Genomic DNA, 25,884 nt, shown 5'->3' on the forward strand with positions numbered 1-25,884 from the left:
TGCGTTTCTTTGGTCGCTCGTGCACCCATCTTGCCGGTGCTGTGCCGAATTCGGCAACCCTGCCGCGAGATGCACCCACTCAAGGGAGCGCGCGCTTTTTTCTTCGTTTGCTCAAAAGTGGAGGTAATCCGCTTTTACTTCACATATATCGATTTGAAGAACTTGCAGATGAACACAATAAATCCCTGTTTTACAGAACAGAAACAGATGTTCTTCTAAAGTACAGTAGCCACGTTTACATGCAGCCTGATAATCCGTTAGTAATCCGACTAATAGCTCAATCGGAATAGAATACGTCCATGTAAACACCTCATATGTGTCATAAATATATATATATATATATATATATATATATATATATATATATATATATATATATATATATATATATATATATATCATAAACACAATATGTGACACCTGTGTAAGCTACATGGATGCAACACTATAACTTTCTTTCTGTTGATGCAACTCTAATATGCTTTTAATCACACATAATTGTGACCAACATGTGAAATCTATACGTATAAGTATCATAGATGCAACAACCCACCCCACCCAGCCAGATCTAACAGAGGGTTCTTTTCCTGACAGGTGGACTCCTCTTGTAACCTTTTTTATGAATAGAACTATGAAATATGTTAGTAATATACATTTTGGGCCAGCATGTGTTTTCTGCAATACATTTTCAGGGATGCATCACCAATTTAGCAAAAACTGGCATTTTCTGGCCAGTGTTCTGCTATCCAAAGCATTTCCCTGTCATTTTCTTTCTTTTGAGTCTACAATGAATTGAAATGATTTTAGCAGTGTGTATTTGCAAACGGTTTGTATGTATGCAAGTTACATGGCAGCAATAAGAGCCTTGATTTATAATGGGTTGCATCTCCTGAGAGTCACTGCCTTTAGAGTGTAAAATCTAAAGAACCTGATCCAGACTGGTGAGAAACACCAGTGCAGCATACAAGATCAGTGCAGACTGCTATGTCGTAGAATAAGTAAGCAGCGGTGTAGGTAGGATACACTGTACTTCTGTATTACTATTTACGAGTCCCTGTGCTTCAGAAGAACATCTGGGGTGTTTCTGTTCTGTAAAACAGCGATTTATTGTGTTGTTGATCAAAAAGAAAGTGATATTTTGCAAGTTCTTCAAAATCGATATATGTGAAGTAAAAGTGGGCCTATGTAGGCAGCATATTGAGGAAGGGCCATCAACAGAGGAGAAAATGAATCATACATTATATACATTATACATTATATACATACTTATAGTTTATAATTTTCTGGACAGTTATTTTAAGAATATGACTTGTTTGTCTTGTGATCACAAGATAACATGTTTGCTCAAGATCATTTATCTTGTGATCTCAAGATATATATATATATATATATATATATATATATATATATATATATATTTTTTTTTTTTTTTTTTTTTTTTTTTTTTTTTTTTTTTAATATCACGATAACTTGATAATCTTGATGATCTCGAGATTCACAAGGAAAATGAGGTGTGATATCAAGAAAGCAACCTTTGTTATCTTGAGCTCACAACACAATTAAGATGTGATGCCAAGATTACAGTCCAAAAGTATATATAAACACCTCATGGCCTGTCTGGAAGTCTGTATAACCACTATGTAACTTCATCATATACAGAGTTGAGAGAGTGGGGGCCTGACAGCCCAGTTCTGAGAGCAGTATGTGGCTCTGCTGTTAAGACGCTTCTCAAACAAACATTCCAAATGTCGTGGAAAGTGAACAGCAGAGGGTGTAAATCTGCATTTTCCTTCGCGATAGCTTTTGGTGTTTCACATGATACTTAAGCTGCATTCAGTTCCACAAGGTCCAAAAAAGTTTACTTAAGGTAAAACTGCATCATCATCATCATCATCAAACAGACAGGACCCATAGTTTTCCATATAGGGGAAAAACTGTAGAATTTTAAAAGGAGCACCGTTCTAGAGCAACTTACCAAGTCAGAATTGTTCACACTGGTGGCGGAACTAGATGTCTAAAGAGTTTAATGCCTCTAAAAGTTCCCTCACAAAATTGGTTACATGAAATGGTTATGAATACACTGCCTGATGTCTGAGATACTGATATACAACTGTTTCTAGAGAAGATTTTGGCTTAAAATATATTCTTTCACCATCACCATATGCTCGACTGGCTACATTTGTGTTGCAGACATTGCAAGTCTACTGTAAAAAATGTCAGGAAGTTTCTCAACAATTAACCCGTTCACATCAAACCACCCTGAATAAGTGTTTATATTTATTGAATTATGCAGAAAGTTTGAAAATTTGGTAGAAGTCCCCTTTTAGTTTCCAAACTTTAATTTCCCCAGAGAACTTTTCATTACAATTTGAGATATGGAAGCACATCTGAGACTGGAGCATTTTCTGCTCTCAGTAGAGTAGACTGATGGCAGATATTTGGGCCCTTTGTTATCATGGCAGCAGAGGCACATTACATATCACTGGTCTTTAGGACAGAAATGAAAGCCCAGTGTCAGACAGTCAGCTGGCAGAGTTCATACCCAGCCATCACCATGTCTAGGGATGTCTTAAGACGTGTCTAAAGACACATTATGAAGACATCTTAGGACATCCTGAGGCATGTCTTAAGAAATGAAGACATGTCTTTAAGACATGTCTATAGACACAGATCTTAAGATGTCTTGGCTATAATACCATCCCAAGACGTCTCAAGATGTAGGATGCATAATGGTATTATTTATTTTAATATATATTGTTGTACATTATTTTATAAACATACAAACATCACATACATTAGTTCACACTACAGTCATAAAACAAAGAACAAATTTAACAAAAGTAATAATAATACGCACATGGTTCCAAGTCTGCAACTTTCTCTACAATGAGCCATTTTATATGAAACCACTAAATGACTTTGTTTACATCCAAATGATAGAATTATGCCAAATTTAGAAAAATGTAGAATTCTCCATGTTTGCATTACAAAAGCTTATGGAATCAGTGAAAATTTATTTGAGAGTTCAGGCCATGCCTTCACCATGGTGGTAGTATGATGGAAGACGTTTATGCTCCTATTTTGTAATGCATTGCTGCAAAATTTAAAAATCTAATTCAGTGCTTTTAAATACCTTTTTATAGTAATTAACCCTTAATGTTTGAAAAAATGTTTTTTTTTTACTATTTTACAGTTACAGTACTATTTTACTTCATTTTTTTAATGAAGGTGTAATTTTCTTAACTTTTAAAATAATAAGAAGGAAAATAATAATAATAAGTACACATAAATTACAGTAATGTACTTTAAAGGGGTATGGAAAATCACTATTTTACAGTTTGTATTTCCTTGTTAATCTGGCAAAAATGTAGAATACTTCTACATTCAAATAATTTACTCTTCAATCCCAAGTATAGCCCATGAAAAAGCACCCACATAGCTTTAAAAATATAATTAGTTATTGTTTATTGCTCACATTTTTACAACTTTGTATATGCATAGTACAATAGCATCGTCACATCTGATATATTCTACAGACAAGGAAAACATGTTAACTGACTTTGTGTAGAAATTTGAAATATACTGCAATAAATACAAAGTTCCACAAACCAATGAATCTGATTTTAAGGTCTGCTGATATTCCGTATATAAGTTATGCTAAAGTTAGTAGCAGCACTCCTAACATACCTGAGCCAGGCAATGATCAGCTGTCAAACACTTAATACTAGACTCAGATGTGCTGGGAGCTGGAATAGAGCCAAGCTACGGACATTTATGTGGACATACGTGGAAGCAGGAAACAGGTAACAGATAACTCAATGTGCATGTTTCCACACCATAATGCCTGAACACTAACGTTACTGACACTGCTTTTAGAGTTAAATCCACGATGAGTGAGAAAACGGTCAGATTCACAGCCCCTTGCTTCTTCCTGTGTTTTTTCTCAGTGTTAGTCTTCTTTGTCAGAGATATGAGGAAAATGTATCTGTTGAAAAATCAATTTTAAGACAATAAACTAGAAATTACTTTTGGATCTGCATACACAAACAGGCTACATTTAAAGGTGACCTATTATGCTAATTTCCAATGTTCATAATTTTATTTTTGGGGTCTGCTATAATATATTTACACGATTCAGTGTTCCAGAAACATTATTTTTCTCATACTGCAAATCTCTACTCACCCACACACACACATACACACGTTTTACACACAGAGAGAGAGAAAGAGAGAGACAGAGACAGACAGAAAAAATAGAGAGAGAGACAGACAGTGAAAAGGGAGAAAGAGAGAGAGAGACAGACAGAAAAGAGAGAGACAGAGAAAAGAGAGACAGACAGACAGAAAGAGAGAGACAGAGAAAACAGAGAGACAGACAATGAAAAGAGAAAGAGACAGACAAACAGCGAGAGAGACAGAGAAAAGAGAGAGAGAGAGACAGACAGAGAAAAGAGAGAGACAGAGAAAGAGAGAGAGAAAGAGACAGACAGAGAAAACAGAGAGACAGACAGTGAAAAGAGAGAAAGAGACAGAGAAAAGAGAAAGAGAGACAGACAGAAAAAGACAGACAGAAAGAGAGAGACAGAGAAAACAGAGAGACAGACAATGAAAAGAGAAAGAGACAGACAAAGAGTGAGAGAGACAGAGAAAAGAGAGAGAGAGAGAGAGAGACAGACAGACAGAGAAAAGAGAGAGACAGAGAAAGAGAGAGAGAAAGAGACAGACAGAGAAAACAGAGAGACAGTGAAAAGAGAAAGAGACAGAGAAAAGAGAGACAGACAGAAAAAGAGAGACAGAGAAAAGACAGAGAAAGAGACATACAGAGAGGAGAGAGAGAGACAGACAGACAGTAAAAAGAGAGAAAGAGACATACAGAGAAAAGAGAGACAAAGAGAGACACAGAGAAAAGAAAGAAAGAAAGAAAGAAAGAAAGAAAGAAAGAAAGAAAGAAAGAAAGAAAGAAAGAAAGAAAGAAAGAAAGAAAGAAAGAAAGAAAGAAAGAAAGAAAGAAAGAAAGAAAGAAAGAAAGAAAGAAAGAAAGAAAGAAAGAAAGAAAACGGTTGCACTGGAGAAGTGTCTGCAGCGCCACAGAGCCGTGGCCAGTGGAACACATGCGCAGTATGACAGCACAATTGTTCCATGTAAACAAGGTCCTTAAAAGTTGAGAGTTACGAGCATCTTGTTCATACTGGAATCAACCACTGGTAACTGGTTAAACCATAAGCCAAAACACATGACGAAACCATCAGAAACAAACAAACGAAAAATAAAACACTTAATGGTTTCTTTCAATGGTTTTAGTGTAAGCCTTAATATTATGCTCAGTTTAAGCCTGATTAAGGTAAACCTTTATTCCTGTGCATGTGATGTAAGTGCACAAAAGCTCTCGTATTAAGGGTAAGTTAATTGAGCTTTATGTGTGCATAACCCATTAATGTATCCAGAGCCACTTCAGCGGTACCTGAGTATCTGCATTCCTCCATCATGAATATGCTTTTTCTCCATTCTCTGTGTAGTGGTGTGTAAACGTACTGAACGAAAGACAACAGGCTATTTCTTTATCTGTTTAAGCCGCTGCTGTCCTGATGTGAACCATGTTTAGTTGTTGAGAACATTCCTACTAATGCTTTGTGACGTTAGATGTTGGGTCTGAGTCCTGATTTAAAGAATTTCTTACTGCCAGTTTGTTTTCCTTGCACCCATGCTGTGAACTGTGAGGACTGATTGTATCTTCTCCCAGCATCGTCCAGACTGCTCCTGGGACTTTTATGCTGCCTTTTATGATTTTTTTTTTTTATTGTTTGGTGCTTTTAATATTCTTTGTTTCTTTTTAATAATTTTAATGTACTTAAGAAAGGTAATTAATCTTTTGAATCAGCCTCCTGTTGAGTAACTTGATCAAAACTGCTTCCCTCCAGTCAAACTTTTATTTTTATATTTGTATCGGGTGTGATTGGAGGTGTAAGAAACCTTTCTGGGATTTATGACAGCCTAGCAATTGGTTGGTCTTGACCACCATCTCCCTCCTTTTCTTTCTTTACAACTGTCCTTTTAACACACTACCACTGCCAGTCTCCTCTAACAATTCTGCTGTCTGGGTTTAAAGAAAGAAGTGAGCATCCAGACTTCATGACTCCTGTAGTAAGGCCACAGTTGGGCACTTTGACTAAGAGGTGGAGCTCACTGTAGATTGACAAGGGACGTGACCTTATTATTTCACTCCATGTAATCCAACCAAACATTCCCGTTTCTGACACCCTGCCATTTGCACAATATAGTCTGCTTGTAATCCCAATGCATTGTGCATGTAAACATGTAATCCCTTTAAGCACAATATCCTGCTTAGTTTTATACATGTTGTAGCCATAAAAAGAAGAACACTAATGAAGTAATAGGATTGGTGCCCAAAAGGGCGCTTCTCTGAATAATGGTCTCTGTACAGTGGCGGGAGGGAGGAGAGCTTGCAGTATAAAGGCAGATGGTGAGTGGAGTGGAGGTGACTTAGGCACTCTCAGAGCATCCAGGCTGACGGGTTACAGCCAAAGCACAAGAGCAGACAGACGGCCAAAGGAGGTAAGTAAAAGCATACTGGACCAAGGCTCTCTCTCCAACAGAATTACTGCAACTGACAGGGACAGTAGAGCGACATAAAGTGGACATGGATTTGTGTACAAGATTAACTGATAAGAGCAAGAACAGTGAAAGGTTTCATTTAGCAGATATAAACGAGGACATGCACAAGTGGCTAATGTTGCTGCTTGGACTCTCAGCTCATTGTCAATCAGCAATATTCTGCAGAGAATTTTTTTACTCATTTTGCTTACTTTCTGGACTGTTACTTAAAGGGTAATTCCACCAATATATCAAACTTTCTGTGCTTCGATGTGAAATGGTCCATTGTAGAGAAACTTGCTAACTCTGATTTCTTGACAATGGTAGTCATAAGAACCAGGGGTCATGAGGTCTACAACACAAATAGCCATTTTATTTACCATCTGAACCTGTGTGCCTACATATGGCTACACATGGACATGCAATGCTGATAATGGTAAAATAGTGGCAGATTGTTTCTCTAAGGACACCTTCCATGTGTGTCTCCAGCATTGATTGCTGTACAATGCTGTGCAAAACCTCACCTGCATGCCACTAACCCTCCTGATGATACTGCTGCATTTCCTAATCATAGACATGGCTTCTCCTGCTTTTCCCCTTTTCCGTATCCTATACTGATGGTCAAATCATATTCTCTACTGTTATTGTTTGCTACCAGAGGAGGATGGGTGCCCCATTTGAGTCTTGATTTTTCTTCCTCCTGCTTTTAGGATGTTTTTTTTTTGCCTCTGCGGCCATTGGCTTGCTCATGGGCTTGGACCTGATTTTTTTCTATAAAGCTGCTTTATGATAATGCCTGTTACATGTTAAAGATTTAATTACGTAGAAAAAAACAGAAAATTCACTAGAATTTAACAGTGTACAGGGAAAATAAATCAAACCACTATTTTAAAAGCATGATGAGGAAGAGTATTGCAATTAAATGAAAATGGTAACAGTAAAACAAAAATCTGAAAGAAAGATGTTCTGCATTTAAGTCGACCTAAAATCAAAGTTCTTTTTTTTTGCATCTTGTTAGTTCATATCTCTGGTCAAATTAACGTCAATTAATAAAATGCTGTTTTCCATCAGATTGTAATGACCTTAAAACTCTCATTTTTCATTACTTCCCCATCTACCAGTGGGTAGGAACAATAATACTAACCAATAATATAATGTTTCACCTTTTTTACCTGATGGTAAAAAGCAGTAAAAATTACAGTAAATTACAGTACAATTACCATAATATTAACAGTAACAACCTTTATTTTACAGTGCAAGAAAGCATACTGTTATTTTAATGCAACCTTGTGTCATTATATAAGGGCTAGTGGACTTGTGGTCCAACTGCACAGAATGAGTATTCATATTGCAAGCTGGTGTCAGCACTTCACTGCTTAAGAATGCTCATCTCCTGACTTTAAGAGCAGGCATATTAGCAACTGGCAAGAGCTTATCCTGCATGCAGCATTTGGCTAAGATTAGTGGACAGTCAATCGTAAAGTTAATCTCCTCTTCCCAGATTAGCTGCACTAGATTAAAGCTCATTACTTGCAATGCCATTTTACTCAGTCAATATTGAGAACTCAAAACAAGGTATTAGCATGGATGTTGTTTTACTCACTGCATGTTCTCTAAAGCCACTGTTTTATTTTTCTCCGTAGAAACCCTCAGCTGAGTAACCACAGCCATGTCAAAGTAAGTTCTAGATTAAGTGATTCAGATACGACACAAAGATTTATACAGTGATCTGAAGATGTATTGGAGAGGCACTATTACAGCTCTGCATTTATGCTTGATAAATCTACGCCTGATAAATGTATCATCTTGTTGCTTTGTAGTTCTAATCTAAGCAAGTTTTACATTCTAATGCCTAGACATTCTGCCCTCTCAACTCTTAATTTATAAGGGTCCTTTGGATGTACAGTATAGGTGGATTATCAGATTGTACTAAATCCTTCTTAGAGTGGATTTACTGGCTTAGTGAATACATTTAAAAGTAACAGTGCAAAGCCTGATGTATGTGGTTGGCTAATCGCTTTAGGGTAACTACGAAGTGATAAGTTACAAATGCAATGTTAAGCTATTTTACACTTAGGCCCAATCCCATTTCACCCCCTGCCCCCAACACTTAGCCCTACCCCTCCGTTTTGCGCGTTCACGTGTAGGAGTAGGGTTGTCCCGATTGTTGTTGAGGTGGAGGGGTAGGGTGAAGTCTTAGGGCTACACAGCCCTTCAAACCGAGACTTTTCAGAGGCTGAGTGTTATGAGAAAATTCCCAAAATGCTATGCGAATCATCGGCAAGATGCCTGCACAAGCGGTCACAGAGACACATAAATGACGTATTTTCTCTGTTAAAAAGTCGTTGTATTGTAAGATAACTATTGTAATAGCATTTTATGGTCATTTCCTTCATAACACGCATAAAAATCGCCAGTAATACACTGATGTCTCAGTCGCTAACTAGCGAATTTTCCCGTTCCACCTTAAATGGTGTAGCAGTTATGTTCTGGCACCTGAGGTTGCTGCACCATTTAAGGTGGAATGGGACAATTCGATCATGAAGCTGGCGATTAAAAAGCTAAGTTCAGCTTCATATCACCGAAGAATTCTTGGTGGTGATAATAAATAATCGCCCCCTGAAGTTGTGACTGAAACGTGAGCGCCGGTGCTTTCCAGTCTCCTTCGGATAAACGGCACATGTCAGTGTGATAAACCATTATTGCTATAATATGGAGACAAAGCAGAAAAGCACATCCTGGTTATTTTTTCCAGGCTATTTTAAATATGATTCACCTGTCCTGTCAAGTGATACACAAGTGAGATCACCACAGCTGGAGGCGGCATATTGGAAATGGCCGGAAAACCTGGTCTCGTCTGTTTACGTAGAAGTCGCTGATGACAAGTGAGGATGTATCCGGTTCTTGAAGGCTTGTCCCACTTCATAGGGGGAAGATTTCAACCGCTACCCCTTGTAACTCAGTTTCAAGGGGGAGGGGTAAAAATAAGAAATGGGATTAGACCTTAAAGACTTGAGTTAAAATTATCCATATTTAACATTCAGAAGTAGGGAAAGTGACAATGAGTGTCCTCTGTTTCATGATTGTTTGATTCATTCTCAGTTACCATTCAGCTGAGAATAATTCGCTTTGAATTTAAGGGCACAGCTCCAACTCCAGTACCCATTATACCCACACTGTTTTTATACAACATGTTATCTCAAGAAAGGACTACTGTCATTAGTAGAGGTACACAAGCTTACCTTGAAAAAGTAAAAGTCATACTGTCTTTTGAATAGTTGAATTCATCTGGTTATAGAAACAGGTAGAAGGAAAACCTGGCTGAACTTTTACTTTCTGTAGTAGAGCCTGTCCACTGCTGCCATTAGGAACAGTTGTACACTAACAAGCTAATCCAAAGTCTAAGCCTAATTTTGATATAGTATGTAAACATTGTTAAAGTTTCATACCATTTCATACCAAAACATATCATTCACTGTGATGTCACAAAAAACAACCTATTTGCATATATTCACCTATTCAGCCTACAGCTGTTTAGGGCCACCCATTCATGGAGAAGTTAAAAGTAATGTTTCAGCTCTGAATGCTTTTTGAATGAGGCACAAAACAGGGCAGCCAGTCAAAACAGACCTCATTTATACAGATCAATCTTAAAATGGCACTGTGAAAAAAAAGTACCATTAGTGAGTCAGGAAAGAAGCACAACCAACATCTTCCACATGTTGTGTGCAATTACACACTTACACCACCAGAGAAGTGTCCAAAACCCCTAAACATACACAGAGGAGCATTAAAGGCACAGTAACAAAACCATCTGTTTAATTCTAAGGGATAAAGAGAAGTCAGAAAATGGCCATGTACAATTAATTGTCAGTTTTTGTACATAAACCCAAACAAAGGTTATAAGCAGACCTCAAGGGAAAAAAAGCAAATAGAAGAAAAACTCGGTTATGGGCCCTTTAGCACAATGTAACATGGGGACAGTAGGCAAAGCTCACTGTTATAATTACACCAGAGGGAAGGCCACAAACAGCATCTAATTTTTTCAAATACTGCAGATGAAATACTCCACATGGAGATACATTCCAAGTACTTAAGGGTAAAAAGTAAATAAGGTTATAATTGTTATTTCCATAAACAGCACTTCAGGATAAACTGCTTAGTGTTGCTAAGGATATTTACTGTATCTATTCAGAGTTTTAACGTATGTGTTCTGTTTGTTCAGAGTTTATAAGAAGAACAGTGGGAATGGTTCGGTAAGGCTTCCTTGTCACTACATAAATATGATAAATCAGCCATATTTAGTGAAATAATAATTCCTGTACACATATGTAACATACATGGCAATGTAATAGAATTCCATAGCAGCCTAATGAACCCTGTAATTTCAGATATGCCTCTACATGGGAAAGAGAGACTTTGTAGACCATGTGGACAGTGTTGATGTTGTTGGTATGTTCTTATTTATTAAATAACAGCACGAAAACATTTTTCAAGACATCAGTATGTTTAAAAATCACACCATTTAAAGGAATGTGTATTTTTTGTTAGATAACACTTGTATTCTGATTGGCAGATGGCGTGCTCAAAGTGGACCCTTCAGAGCTTGACGGAAGGAAAGGTAGCCTGACACTAGCATTATAAGAAAGGAAACTGTCTCTATAGATATTGTCACACAATCCATATCAATGTGGGCATTATTACTAAAATTAATGTTATAGCTTTAATAGTGTATCGAGTCCCTCTGTTTCAGTACTTTTTTGAACATGCATTTGACAGTTGCATCTACAGCACAGAAGTGCACAGCATCTATGTTTGATAAGTGACCTCAACAAGAGGACAGTACAGGGAACAGAAAAACAAACTTGCTCAGTCTGGGCTAGCATCAGGGATCTAATTAGCAAGCTGAAAGAACTTTGTAAAGATGTGCATGTGTAACACACATAAACTTTGTGAAAAAATGCATTGTCTGCTGTGAACATCAAGTTGGAAAGAAGCATTACCCTTCTTATTTGTTGTTGCTATCCCAGGGGTGTTATTTAACCCAGGCGTGCAGAACTCCTGGAGTGCCAGTGTCAAGCACAGATTGATGTTTTACTTAGTCAAACAAACAAACCTGATTACACTTACCTGTCCATTGCCTCCAAACGGTGCTGGACATTGGCCCTCCAGGACTGCAGTTGTGCACCCCGATTTAGCCTTTATCTTGCTAGCAAGCTAGCAGAATACAGCACTAAAGCTAGCTCAGCAGAAGGCTGGATGGAGCCGTTTGATCATATTCATTTGAAATGTCAAGTTTTGAAATAAGCTATTTAGTACTTTAGTCTTTTGTTGTGCTGTGCATATTTTTTAGGTTTGAGAAGGAATTTAAGCAGTGTAAAGCCAATAAATGACACGGGAACCCAGATTGAGCTGCTTTAGGAGGTGTGAGCACCAAACAGGTTGAAAACAAACTAGGTCTTTTTGACCTTTGTCAGAAGGTTTTAGCTGCTGGGACAGAGCCAATTCATCATCTCTGTTGTCTCTATGCCAACACCAGAGAAACAACGATTGCCAATGAGTTCATGTTGCCTGCGAAAGAAAAAAAAAAAAAAAAACGGACGAATAAAATAATGTTTTACCATCTGAAAAATTGCATTTAGTGTGCACAAGTAATCCATTATACATGTGTTCAATGACCTTAAGTCTGCATTTATGCTGACTTAAACCCTCTTAAGGGGTCATTACCACTTTAAAAACCTCAGGTAAACAGTAACGGAATAGCCCTTAATATGGCATTGACTTTGTTGTCATTACACAGGGGTACTAGTGGGATAACATAATATATATACAAAAACAGTAAATAGACAATACACACAGAATAAACTAGACACCGAAATTTACTGGTGCATGAACAGTGCGTACAACCTACAACCTGTATATGCGAAATATGTGCGACTTTCTCAGAGATACATCCAGTGTCTTAATTATAGGTAAGTAATTGCTTGTTCCAGTGTTGAGATGAGAGATTCCCCCAATTTGATGGAAAGTTGTCAAAAGCGTGTTAAGAATAGTACTGAAACAGCAGGAATGAAATAATAACATTGTCACTGTCAGAACACATCTCCAAAGTGGTCACTTTACAGGAGGAGGAAAAAATGTCCTTAAATCTTTGTAATGGACCGTTGTAACCTTCTAATGGATGTTAATCTTCTGACACTTATTTAGGACCATTTCTGTTTGTCTGGTCATTGTAAAACATAAATGTAAAGGATAACTGGACTTTTCAAATTGTGATAGAGATGCAACGTTTTGGCGCAACAGCAACAATAATCACTCTCCTTTTGGTGCAGTATGGGTGCAGCTGGTCTGCGCCTTCCGCTATGGGCATGATGATTTGGATGTGATTGGACTGTCCTTCAGGAAAGATATCTGGATAAAGCACATTCAGATTTACCCTCCAGCAGCTGGAGAAAAGCCAACTAACACACCTATGCAAGATGCCCTCATGAAGAAAGCTGGTGAAGAGGGACACCCCTTCACTTTTGTCGTACGTGAACCCACACACCACTGTGTACATGTAGAGTCTTTCACGCTGAGGTAATGATGCTGAAATGTGTGTTTTTCTTGCTGTTTCAGATGCCTACCAATTTGCCATGTTCTGTAACTCTTCAGCCGGCACCAGGTGACACAGGCAAGGTATTACCTCACACTTGCACCAGCATTCACCATTACTCTCTATTGCTGTGCCTGTGACTCAATTGAATGTTCTGTTCCTCACTTCTGCAGCCTTGCGGTGTTGACTATGAACTGAAAGCCTATATTGCTAACGAGGCAGACAATCCAGATGAGAAAATTTCTAAGAAGTATGTGTCAGCCTAATTTATCATCTTTCGGGATCTACAATACATACAGCTATATGTATTCATTCATTTTGCAATTACTGGCTTCATTTTCTTATCTCTGTGACTCTATAGGGACACTTGCCGTTTGATCATTCGTAAGATCCAGTTTGCACCAGACAAGCTGGAGACTGGGCCCAAATCCAGCATCTTAAAGCAATTCATTATGTCAGACAAAGCGATTCACCTGGAGACCTCCATAGAGAAGGAGGTACACTGTTTTTCTTTGATATGGATTATCACTAATTTAATTCTGCCCTTGCATTTTGTTTATTTCAGCAAAACATATCAAGCTAATCCTCCATATTATTTTCCACATCTTCCAAAAGGTCTACTATCATGGAGATCCAATCCCTGTCAAAGTGAAAATAAACAACGAGACTAATAAAGTGGTCAAGAAAGTCAGAATTTCCAGTAAGTAATTTCAAATGATTCAAAAGTGAAGATTGAATAATAACACGACAAATTAAAAATAGTAGCATACATTGTTTTGTATCTCGTAGTTGACCAGACAACAGACGTTTTGCTCTATTCAGCTGACAAATACACCAAAGTTGTTCTGTGTGAAGAATTTGGGTGAGTCCCAAAGTCTTTTTGTATTTCATATTTGCAATGACACTATATCACAATTTCATATTCTATAAAAACTAAATATGTATGTAATATCATTATTTAAAAGTGAATTAAGTTGCTAAAATAGCAAACAGTCATTCAGAATGGTTTGAAATGAAATGCTTCCTTCTGGAAAAACTCACCAAATCATAACTATACACAGGAGAGGTGAAAAATGCTTTAAAAGCTGTATTAATTTTTGTAACATGCATTAATGCCTGAGAAGTACATACATAGTGTTCTGAGGCAAAATAGTCCACAAAGAAAACTTTTTTTTTCAGGTTGAACACTTTTGCTGTTATAAACATACAAAATACATCGAAAAGTTCCAAGACACATGTAGGTTCACTGGTGGTTTTGGATAGTAAATAAAATAGATATATTTGTATTGTGTGTTCCTACCACCGCCACTGTAAAGATGTCTGAGTTGATAAGTTGCTCTACGCTGCAAAATTTCGGAATCACTTTGTTTACGTATCAACCACAGAATTGTGCACAAGATCAGTGGAATTCTTTTTATGTATATTTTTACATTTTTTCAGGGACCAAGTGAACAGCAACGCTACATTGGAGAAGGAATACAAAGTCACTCCTCTATTGGCCAACAACAAAGAAAAACGTGGTCTGGCATTGGACGGCAAGATAAAAGATGAAGACACCAATCTTGCATCTTCAACACTGTTAGTTAAGATTCATCCTAACATAAAAGACCATACTTGTCTATTTGTCTTGTCACTCTTGTCAGCTTGTGACCACTAAAATGCATCTACACTAGTAGTGAGAAAATACATACAGTTATATGCAAAAGCTACTTGCTTTGCTTTATACAGAGACGCAGTCTAATCTTCCGACCTCTCTGTGTTTCCTCCTGTAGTCTGGGATCAGGCGTGGACAAAGACATACAGGGCATTTTGGTCTCCTACAAAATTAAAGTTAGCCTCATGGTGGCCAGTGGTGGTCTCTTGGGGAACCTTACATCCAGGTAAACAACTTTGAAATTTTTCTGTCAAATCCGTGTAGCGTAATAATATCCTACATACATAAATCTGTAAATAGACCTAATGCAAAGTACTGATTCATGTTCAGCTATTTACAGTATTTTACGGTGTCTGTTCACAGTGACGTCACTGCAGATATACCTCTGGTTTTGATGTCACCAAAGCCAGCAGGTGAGGTTTCTATTATTTAAATGTCTTTAAATGTTGTAGCTATAGACAGTTACAGAGTATTATGTATATTAAATATAAGTTACTAATTGGCATTATTTCCTTTTATTCCATATTTCTGCTGCATCACAAATGGAGCAGATGTGTAAGTCTAAACTTTAAATCACACCTGCTTTATTCAAAGTTCATGATGATATAAAAGGTGTTTGCCTGATTTCGGCTTCTGGCTGTCTCCTTTTCAAGGTTTTCAATATTAATAGATATGTTGGTAGTGATTGATGCCTCACAACCTAATGTTTCTACGAGATGTACAGTCATATGCAATGTTTGGGTGTCCCTGTTCACATTACATTTTTTTTTTTTTCTCTAAGTGAAAATAAGCTGGCAAATCCTCTACAGAGATCACCCTGCTGCACTTTTTAGTTTGCTTTAGTTTACTTTTTTACTTTAATTGCTGAATTTTAAATTGGGGGTTTACTTTCCAATATGTTAAACTAGATATTGAAACTATGCACTACAAATGGCAGAAAATGCCATACTTAAGGGGTGAAGTGAGTTTTCAGCTTTTTGCATATGTATTTGTGCAGTTTGAGTTACAGCAATCTAGAAATAAATGACCCTGTATTGAAAGTGGAGTCAGTCCCAAACTTGTTAAGTATCATTCTTCACAATAATATAACAATAATATAAAAAACAGCAAATGATCATGGATTTTGTGAACACACAAGGAAATCTTCAATCTGTTTATTTATTGCTTAACACACAATGCTGTATTATGATTGGTCCACTGTAGTAGACAACAATAATAGTCAAAAAAGAGATGCACATATTTTTAGTAACCTCAGCTCTTCTTAGTAAGAGTAATTCTGCAATTTGCAGTGGTGCATACAGTTCTTGTGCTTTTTACTGCTCAATAAATCTCAATCAATTATAAGAGCTATGTATCACAAACTATTTCTATTCAAGTATTTCAGGGTTGTCATGGTAACCTGCTACATTTCCTAGAAAGAAAATCAGATGAAGCCAAACACCAGCACAGTCTTTAAGAGTCACCTTCATGGTGTGTTCTTGTCATGATAAAAGTTTCAAATGTGACCTCAGAGATTAATGAACCATAATGAAGGATGCTTGTTTGTTTTTGTATATTTCATGATCCCTAGCACGGACATCAAACTCGAATAGACCAACTGGCAGATAGTAGTGAGGAACACCAATGGAAGAAACCAGGATCACGCACAGCCAGACACAGCATGGGCACCTTCACTCCATGTTAACTCGCACACCTGAACACCATGCATTAATGGATGGGATCTCAAAACTACAGGTCCCTATCATTAGACTAGAGTCCTCTCACAATGAACTCAGCTAAACCTCAGGCCTGTTAAACTACAATGTCACTCAATTTGACTTTGTTATTTTCGCCTTTATCGTGTGAACTCAGTTTAGAATTGTTTTGTTTTTGGACCTGAATCAGTTGTACATGATTTAATAGAACAAGAAATAAACAGATATTTTACCTAATGATATGTTAAATCTAGTGATTGGATGCAGTGTGAAAGGGATATTAAAAACCTTGAAAACATCAATACATGGTTTATAGTTTATTGGACAACTGTAAGCTCTTTCTTCCTCTGAATATCTGCTTAGTGCATTTTTTTAAAACAGTGGCCCATATTAATTTGCGTATTGCGAGTTGCGCTCAAATCTGATCATAAAATGTGCAAATCGGACTTTCATTGGTTTCATCTTTCACCTCACGTCTGGTAGGAGCGTGTGTAAATTTAAGTAGCGATAATAGTTTAAGCAGTTTATTAGTTTGAGTAGTAATGGTCTACCAACCTCAAAAAAGCAGTTAACTAACTAAAACTAGATTCAATGTAATCTATGATACCAATAATAAGAATAAAAAATGGAGAGAAAAAAACAATAATAATAATAATATAATGATAATCATTTGTGCACAGGGCAATCCAGTACAAAGTGAATGTACTTATTTTATATGCATCTTGATATAAACAAATTCTGCAACTATTCCAGGCTCATTTAAGAACATTGAAATATTAATTTCTAACACAGACAACTGTCTACAGTAAATTCAGACACTGTGGAAAGACACTGTGGAAAGATGTCACGACCTGAGGTAGACTTACAAATCTGGACTGATGACTGAGCAGGCTAATTAGCTTCCAATGTAAATTACTGAAAGCTCTCTGTTGTCTCTTTGTTTTCTTCCCATGTTGTAGCAGATAACTGTGGAGCAGATAACTGTTCTTCATGTAGACCCTTCTGTAAATGTTTTTTGTAGATTTAATAGCAAAGGTCTCATTTTGAAGTTGTGATAGATTTGAATAGTTTTATTTATATTTAAATATATAATATTTAGATAATGATGTCTTACAATTTGTCAGAAATGATCAATCAGCTATGTTTGACATAAAACGATTTCTATGGAAAATTTGTTTATAAGCCAATGACTTCAAAATTGTGGGAAAAAAATTCAAATGATGTGTTTTCAATCATGTAATCATTACGGTCATGTTGGTTTTATGTGTTTTTGAATAATTTTTACACTATTTTAAATTAAATATTTGATTAAATAAGCATGGAGATGTTAAGTGGGCTAAACTGATACCAACATAAAAGAAAATATTTTTATGCATTGTATGAAAAAAAAAAACAAGGCACATATTTGTTTAAAATTAATGTCACATAATAAATTGTATTGTACTTATCTTCACAGACTACTGAGCATTTTGTAAACATTGGTAGAAAGTTTTATTCTGCATAGAAATACATAAACATTATGTTTTGTTGCAAAGGTATTTATTTACTTACTTACTTATTTAGGTATTACATACACCAATCAGGAATACCATTATGACCACCTCCTTGTTTCTACGCTCATTGTCCATTTTATCAGCTCCAGTGTGTTGTGCTGGTAGAAGTGGATCAGACACAGCAGTGCTGCTGGAGTTTTTAAACACCACAGTGAACTGTGAATAGTCCACCAACCAAAAATATCCAGCCAACAGCATCCTGTGACCACTAATAAAGGACTAGAGGATGACCAACAAAACTGTACAGCAGCAGATGAGGTGGACTGATAAGGCAGGAGTGTCTAATAGAGTGGTCAATGAGTGGAAACAGTGTTTAAAAACTCCAGCAGCACTGCTATCTGATCCACTCATACCAGCACAACACACACTAGCATACAACCACCATGTCAGTGTTACTGCAGTGCTAAGAATGACCCACTACCCAAATAGGACCTGCTCTGTGAATGTCCATGGGCGTCCTGACCACTGAAGAACAGGGTAAAAGGGGGCTAACAGAGTATGCAGAGGAACAGATGGACTACAGTCTGTAACTGTAGAACTATAAAGTGAACCTATATAGTAAGTGGATGATAAAATGGACAATGAGTGTAATGTTATGCCTGATCGGCGTATATTTGACTACAAATTCTAGTTACACCAAATGACGAAAACCAGTTACCCCACTTCACATTGTCCTTAACTCTGTTGCTGGGCCTCAGTGATTAATGCATTCACACTGCAAATCATAATATAGAATTGTTTTAACTGTTTTATTTTAATGTCTATTCTAATGTATATTGTTAGAAAAACAGGACAGGAAGTGTCAGAAAATGAATTTATTGTTTTAGTGATAAATGTTTGTACCTCAGACATTAAAGATAAATTTGACTGACAGTACTGGTAGTTTCCTTTTGGAACACGTGTGTGTTTAAGCCCAAAGACACGCTGCAGAATATGATTCTATAGCTGAGCTTGTGCTACTGTGTAGAGTTATAGAGGAAGTGAAACAACAAATTCTAGGTTGTAAAACAAGAAACCTAGTCCTAAACCTCAAGTTTCCAAACAATCTGAGTCAAACCTATTTGAGAACATCAGGAAATTGCAAGAATTACATTTCACATCACAGGGTACAGTACCATATGGGCATTAGATGTAGTGGCCACTCTAAAACAGTGAGGCTTTTATTAATATATTATTACAGTGACACTATTATAGTTTTTGGGTTGGAGCAATGGAGCAAATGCAGACCGTCTGGGGGCCCTGAGGCCTGTTTTGGGAACCAAAAGATGAGTGAATACGTGGGGTGTGGGGCTTTCTGATGCTGGGGAGATAAAGGAGTTGAAGGGCGCCAGGCGTGACAGTGAAACTAGGCATTCATATCTAGGCAGTGTGCATACATGTATCCCAAGGTTTTGGATGAAACACTGAAGGGAGAAGCTATTTTTTCTGTTTTGGGTTTAAAAAAAGTTAGCATTGTTAAAATGGATGACTTCTATAATACGCCTATAATAACAACTCTAAGTGCTGATAATGCAAAATCAAAAGCTTAGGCACAAAAATCGCTCTCAGATGTGAAGCATAATAAGTGGCATGAGAACTGTTTGTCAGGATCATCACAGGTTGGTTTGACATGGCTGAGCAGAGGCACAAGTCTGAGATCTCCTTGCATAAAGCCAAGTGTCTGCTGGAATGATGTAAAGTACACTAACAGTGGGGCAGCGGAAAAGCGTCCTCTGGAGCGAGAAAGGATGCCTCACTATCTGTCTGATTAAATCCGGGTTTGCTGGATACCACTAGAACAATATGTGCCGGAATGCAGTGCCAACTGAACAAAACTGATGAAGAAGGGGAAAAAGGGTTTAGGGCTGTTCTGCCAGATTCAGTCAGCAAACCTAGAACACCCTAGTTCTAGAGGATGCTTAGTCCATATACCCTTTGCCATATGGAGTATAATTTCCTGTCAAATTGACAATTCGGTTTTGTTTTACCAACTTTATTCCTTTTCACTATAACACTAAAACACGATTTCATTTAGATTTGTCAAACATCTTATGCCGACACATTTGCTTGTTGTTAATGTTACAGTTTTTATTTTTTTTCTCTGCTCGTATTTTAACTGTTTGTCACACTGTTAATATAAAATTTCTCCTCATTCTTGACCCATAAAACAAACAGATCCGATTCTGATTACTGTTGTTGTCAAAAGTGAAAATCTGCTGTCAGACTGTACATGAACGGCTGTGTCCGGGCTACGTGTTAGCCTAGTGCTTTTCAGGATTAGCATTAGCTCTGATGCTGAATGAGACTGAAGCTGCATCAGAGGCGCAGAGCTGAGCGACCGCAGTGGGGCTTCATCCACTCCAGAGGACGTAAACAGACGGAGCTTCACCATTAGCGAGGTGAGATTTCTAAAAGACGCGGAATATGTGTTTCAATCGCGTCTTCTTTTATTCTGTTCAAGGACTTCGCAGCAACATTTAAGTTTACCTGCTGGTTTCAAACGAGCCCGATTTGTGTAATAATTCATTTACAGATGCTACGACTGCGTCACCCAGCCAACCAAATTAGCAGCGTAGCTTAGCTGGCTTGCCGTCGGCGTTGTGCACTAATGCATTAGCCAGTTAGCGTTAGCTTGGTTTATGTTGAAATGGATAATGCAGAGAACTTATATATGAGTGAAGCTGAGCAGTAACGAGCTCACGTAAATATATGTTAAGTTAGCGGTTATGTAATGTGTGTGTTGTGCACTCGGCGTACGAACGAGTCCTTTGTGCTAGCCGAGTTGTTAGACAGCGAGCCGCTAGACTGTCAAAGAAGCTAGCTGGCTAGCTTGGTGGATTTTATTACCTTAACCGGTGTTAACCGGGGTTATCACCTTTCTGCCAAACATCGTGCACCCCCTGGTTTCCTGTTGCGGTTGTATTTGATGAATGAATTAACCTACCTTAGCCAGAAATGTGTAACCTCGGAGGACTGCCTTTTAGGCTATTTGAACCAAATGCCGTTTTTTCTAAGAGTGTAACGCAGCTAACGTTAGTGGATCAGATCATTTAATGTAAACTTTTGAATCACATGTTCAACTCAAATGAATAGCCTAGATCTTTTTTTCCCCCAAAAGTTTCATTCTACATATTACTATGCTAACTAGTTAGCTAGTTAGCATATTTGGGGTTACCTGGCTGTGCTGCTCCGTGTTGGCAGGATTTTAATTCAGGCGGACATGATGGCCACCAAACGGTCCTTGGGGTGCAGGTTGTGCAGGGACATACACGATGATGCACCACACCGGCAATTTGGCCTGTTATGTGTGACAGATATACAACAGGAAAGAAGCTCATAGTAAACGTGTAGATTAAACTACTAGCTCGTGCTACGTCGTGCTGTCGTAGGTTTAGGGATAATCAGACAGCCAGCGCCGTAGGAAGTACAGTATTAGCGTTAGCGAGTTAGCCTAGCCTGGCGCAGTCCACCATGTTTGAGTTTCTCCGACTGTGTGTGCGGCGCAGCCGGAATAGGCGGTCCTGAAGAGTCGCCTCGGGCCCATGTCGTGGCAATGGCGTTGTCTGTGGCTCCTATCAGACATGTAACAGGATGAATGCGGCGTTTTGTATCGAGGCATTCCGACAAAACTTTGAAAGCGGCAAGCAGTGGTTAGCTAGGAAATTATTTATAAGCAAACACCTGGACAAGTACGAAGCAGATCATATAGATCAGCTGATCTCCCTGTCGATGGTGTGGGCAAACCATGTGTTCATGGGATGCAGGTGAGTTGATTTTAAGTCGCCTTCGTTTTCGTTGCACATTTTGAACTGTTTATGGTGAAGTACACGTTGTTAAACGTTAACGGTTTGAGCATTGCTGTGAAGGCAACTGAGTGCGTGGTACGCTTAGCCATTTATTACTAATTTCACCCTAGGAAAAAAGGTTCTAATGGCTATAAGGCAACCCTTTTTGTGGCTATATAGAACCATTTAAAAAGGGTTCTTTAAAGAGCCATGTACAACTGGTTTTCCATCATATAAATGACTGTTTGACCATGCAGAGTACTATAGTTCATGGTTTGGTATAGAACCTTTGCTTTTATTGAAGAACCATTGTTTTTAAGTGTGTATTTAGTTGTACGTTTAAAATTTCCCCCAAACTGCAGTACTTAAGCAAACATGAAGTCTAAATGCATTTTAGCTACAAACATGCAAACTGTAAATGTTTGCTCTGTCTTACAGGTATGGCCCACAACTGATGCAGCGAGTGCTTGAGATGGCAGAAGGGATTCATGTTGGCGAAATGCCCTCCTATGAACTAGTCCCAAGTGCTGAAGCAAAAAAGAGGCCGAATTCATCTGATGGAAGTGAGTGTAACCGGACTGTCTGACAATGTTACTTATCTGTCTTCTGTATTCTTTTTATATATTCCAGAAACGTCTTAAAGGCAGTGCATTGTAGTTTTCTCATGCTGAAAATTAGATGATTTCTCATTGCTTGTTTAATTTGTCTACACAAGGATGACTGTAACTTGACATGAACTAAAATTGTTTATCTGTTGTTTATTTCAGGAGAGGAGCCCATGAGGAAGATGCCTGTGTCAAAATTTGGCTCTAGACCACGATTCGAGCCAGTGCAGTTTGTCAGTGGCACCAGCACCAGCAGCAGTTGCCTGGGGAGTACCGATGAAAAAGAGAATGAGAAGGAGCGCAGGGGCGGGGAGATGAACAGTGTGAGACAGAGGGAGCCAGACCAGCCATACAACAGTGGACGTGGTTACAGTTCTTCATCCGCCTCTTCATTCGACAGAGGATCGTCATATGGCTATGAGTCTTGGCCTGATCGCAGAGGCAAGGACATGTCATTCGGCAGCAAGAGTGGTTTTGGCTATGGCAGTAGAGGGACGACCTTAAACTTTATGGGAAAACTGCAGCAGGAGTACACTGCAAGATATGAGGCTCATACTGCAAGACAGTCAAACTCACCTACCCAAGCCAGTAGATTTGATGGATATTCAGGTGGTAGGCCTGGAGGCTGGGATTCAGGGCGGCAAGGGTTGGGCTATGGGCATCAGGACAGACCATCATCTAGCAGGGCTTTCAGTAGAGTTTATGACAGTCCAAGCAGGAGCAGCCCTGGCCTACTGCCTACACCATCTATGCCAATCCCAGTTCCCTCAGCAACACTGGAGGAGAAGCAGAGGCTAGTTGGCAGGGTTTCGTCTGCTATAGCTGTTACTCTTCGGGATCCTGCATTTGTGGGAGGACCTGATGGTCCAAATTACAATTTTATCCTCAGTCGCAGCATTCAAGCTTGCAAAACTAACCCGGAGTACATTTATGTAAATTTAAAGGATATCCCTCCAGCTGATCTGCCTAAGAACAGAAAAGTGCCGACTGAAGGTTACGCCTGTGAGCTAAGGTGTTCGTGTGTGTACCTTGCAACAGGATACTCTGGTAGCAAAAATGGTGCCAGGGATCGTGCATCAGAGCAGGCTGTCAAACTTTTCATGAAGCCAGTGGAAGTTCGTGTTGTACAACGTCAGTATAAGCGTAATTATGTCAATGACATGGTGGTGTGCCAGTTAAACACTCCAACTCCAGCCTTAGTTCCACCTCTCCGCAACCCAGAGGATAACCCACCACCCAATACCAAGGGTCAGTATGTGCCTGATAGAAGCAAACACTGGACAGAGTTTGTCCTGATGGAGAATGCCCATGATGCCATCTGCATCCTCAACAATTCTGCTGCCTACAACCGCATGAAAATTGATTACACGTTTGACCCGATACCTAACAGCAATCTGTGGCTGTGTAGTGTATACTTACAAGATGAGCTTTTGGCTCAAGCCAGAGGATCTAAGAAGAGTTCTAAGCATGCTGCAGCTGAGGAGGCTGTGAAGAAGCTGCGAACTAATCAGACGGCTCGCCAACATCAAGAACATCAGGAACATCATCATCACCACCACCACTATCAGCAGCAGCAGCAGCAGCAGCAGCCGCCGCCGCCGCCGCAGCAGCAGCTGCAACAGTTTCCTCAAGGTAACCACAACTTTGACCAGCCCACTGGCCGTTTTAGCCAGCATGGTGGCCGTAAGAAACAGCTCAGTGAGTTGGTTATTTTAGAAAACTCTGATAATGCCATTTGCATTATCAATGACACTGCGCAGTTCAACAAAGTGGCTGCTGACTACAAATTTACTGTGCTACCAGATCATCGGTGGAGATGTGAAGTTTACATAGAAGGACAATTTGTGGCTGCAGGCATTGGACCCAAGAAGATAGTTAAACATATTGCAGCTGAGGAGGCCATTGCCACTCTGAAACGGACACAGGCAGTGGTAAAGTCCAACCTCAGGAAGGAGGGGCATGTGGATGCCATTTCCCGCAATCAAATTATAGCTCGCTCTGGTGAGGAATCGATGCGACAAGAAATTAAGGAGGACAACATTGGTAACCAGTTGCTCCGCAAGATGGGCTGGACAGGTGGTGGGTTGGGCCGAGAGGGAGAGGGAATTGCAGAGCCGATCATAGTAAAGGAACAGTTTTCCAGGGAAGGACTTGGTATGGATATGGACAGGCATGGAAATCAGCTGACTAAGCGTGATATTGAGGAAATCATACGTAATTATGCATGCTCAGATCGACAGGATGACCTGCGTTTCTCCACTGAGCTCAATAATGATGAGCGCAAACAGATCCATCAGGTCTCCCAAAAATATGGGCTACGGAGCAAGTCTTACGGACAGGGAAGACAGCGTTTCCTTGTGGTTAGCCGAAGAGTGCAGAAGGAACAGCTAATCGGTCAGCTGTTGCAAGAGGGGCAAGTGGGACGATATGAGCTTGTGAAACCTCAGGCCTCTCACTGACTGGGGGAAACAAAGAAAAACCTCAAAGAAACCTATAAATCAGTGTTTCCACAGCCCTGTTCCTGGAGTATCCACACTCTGCACATTTTAGGGGGTTCCTTACTCCAAACACTCCAGCCTTGACTATTCTGCTAATTAACAGGCTCCTCAGTGAGTTTAAACTGGATGTGTTGGACCACAGACTAAACCAGAAGTGCAGGGGTCCTCTGGAACAGGACTAGGAAATACTGTTACAGATGACCGTTACTATGAGTAAATCATTCGTACTTTGTTTATTTGCTTCAAAAGAGCATAAAATGTATTTTTCAAACAGCGTCAGGTAACACCCTCTGTTGCGTCTGTATTCCTGAGAGAATGATCATTTTTCGATGGATGGCACACTCCTCCTTTCCCCCATACAATGCCATAGATTTTGTCTACTGTAGTTTGTGCTAGGTTAACTGAAGGCACTATTATGTACACAAGCTACCTTACTAACTGAGGTTTGTCATACCTTGTATCCTGTGATTTTTATGGATATGGACATTAGTAGTGGATCTTTAGACAGCATGTGCTTTCAAATCGAAACATTCCATTTTCATTAAAATTTCACAATGGACAATATATCCATCCCTTGTTCATGTGCAGTAAGTTAGACATTTATTTAAAAAAAGAAAAACTTGTAAAAATAAAAGTACAATTTGGGAAGGGGGACTACCATTACACACTTATCACATTACAGTCAAATAACCATTGTTTGCGGTATTTTAAAATACCCAAGGCATCACTGGAAGCTAGTTAACTGAACTGTCTTCCCTTTGAGAAATGCCTAAGCAGCCATTCTTGTGATTTACTCTACATAAATCTTTAGGTTTTGTGAATACCGTTAAGTGTGTCTGCTTGTTTTGGCATACATATTAAACAAATTTAATCTGTCCATGGTTCACTGGTCATCTGTTGAGTGAACTT

The 25,884-nt window shown here is 38.8% G+C and overlaps 3 protein-coding genes across 4 annotated transcripts in view; 2 read left to right on the forward strand and 1 right to left on the reverse strand.

Annotated features, from left to right (window-relative positions):
* The window catches only part of inppl1b (inositol polyphosphate phosphatase-like 1b), a 68,543-nt gene extending 47,197 nt beyond the window's left edge, over positions 1-21,346 (reverse strand). The window contains exon 1 of the mRNA XM_037540661.1: positions 21,263-21,346. The gene's annotated coding sequence lies outside the window, so the exon portion shown is untranslated. The remainder of the gene's footprint in view (positions 1-21,262) is intronic.
* On the forward strand, positions 6,488-18,003 carry arr3b (arrestin 3b, retinal (X-arrestin)). Its single transcript, XM_017707136.1, has 16 exons — positions 6,488-6,573; positions 8,256-8,289; positions 10,838-10,868; positions 11,004-11,064; positions 11,189-11,233; positions 12,945-13,141; positions 13,231-13,290; positions 13,381-13,457; positions 13,569-13,704; positions 13,823-13,907; positions 13,997-14,069; positions 14,648-14,785; positions 14,980-15,087; positions 15,225-15,274; positions 15,413-15,416; positions 16,432-18,003. Exons 2-16 carry the CDS (start codon positions 8,282-8,284, stop codon positions 16,451-16,453), a joined length of 1,095 nt encoding a protein of 364 aa, XP_017562625.1. The 5' UTR covers positions 6,488-6,573; positions 8,256-8,281; the 3' UTR covers positions 16,454-18,003.
* nkrf (NFKB repressing factor) lies at positions 20,359-25,852 on the forward strand. Of its 2 annotated transcripts, none has more exons than XM_017707134.2 (3): positions 20,359-20,486; positions 22,311-22,435; positions 22,640-25,852. In XM_017707134.2, the coding sequence occupies exons 2-3, from the start codon at positions 22,327-22,329 to the stop codon at positions 24,934-24,936; spliced, it is 2,406 nt and encodes an 801-aa protein (XP_017562623.1). In that variant the 5' UTR covers positions 20,359-20,486; positions 22,311-22,326; the 3' UTR covers positions 24,937-25,852. The 2 variants fall into 2 exon arrangements, with proteins under 2 accessions (XP_017562623.1, XP_017562622.1); XM_017707133.2 differs by lacking the exon at positions 20,359-20,486 and adding an exon at positions 20,577-21,851.
* The last annotated feature ends 32 nt before the right edge of the window (positions 25,853-25,884 follow it).

This window comes from Pygocentrus nattereri, chromosome 8 (genome assembly GCF_015220715.1).
Source record: "Pygocentrus nattereri isolate fPygNat1 chromosome 8, fPygNat1.pri, whole genome shotgun sequence".
NCBI classification, from domain to species: Eukaryota; Metazoa; Chordata; class Actinopteri; order Characiformes; family Serrasalmidae; genus Pygocentrus; species Pygocentrus nattereri.

Coding starts and splice junctions, on each gene's coding strand:
- arr3b (XM_017707136.1), top strand. Junction 10,869..11,003: donor AGAACAGTGGGAATGGTTCG/GTAAGGCTTCCT, acceptor CTGTAATTTCAG/ATATGCCTCTACATGGGAAA. Junction 15,088..15,224: donor TTGGGGAACCTTACATCCAG/GTAAACAACTTT, acceptor GTCTGTTCACAG/TGACGTCACTGCAGATATAC.
- nkrf (XM_017707133.2), top strand. CDS start 21,679: ATGAATGCGGCGTTTTGTATCGAGGCATTCCGACAAAACTTTGAAAGC. Junction 21,852..22,310: donor CATGTGTTCATGGGATGCAG/GTGAGTTGATTT, acceptor TCTGTCTTACAG/GTATGGCCCACAACTGATGC. Junction 22,436..22,639: donor GCCGAATTCATCTGATGGAA/GTGAGTGTAACC, acceptor TGTTTATTTCAG/GAGAGGAGCCCATGAGGAAG.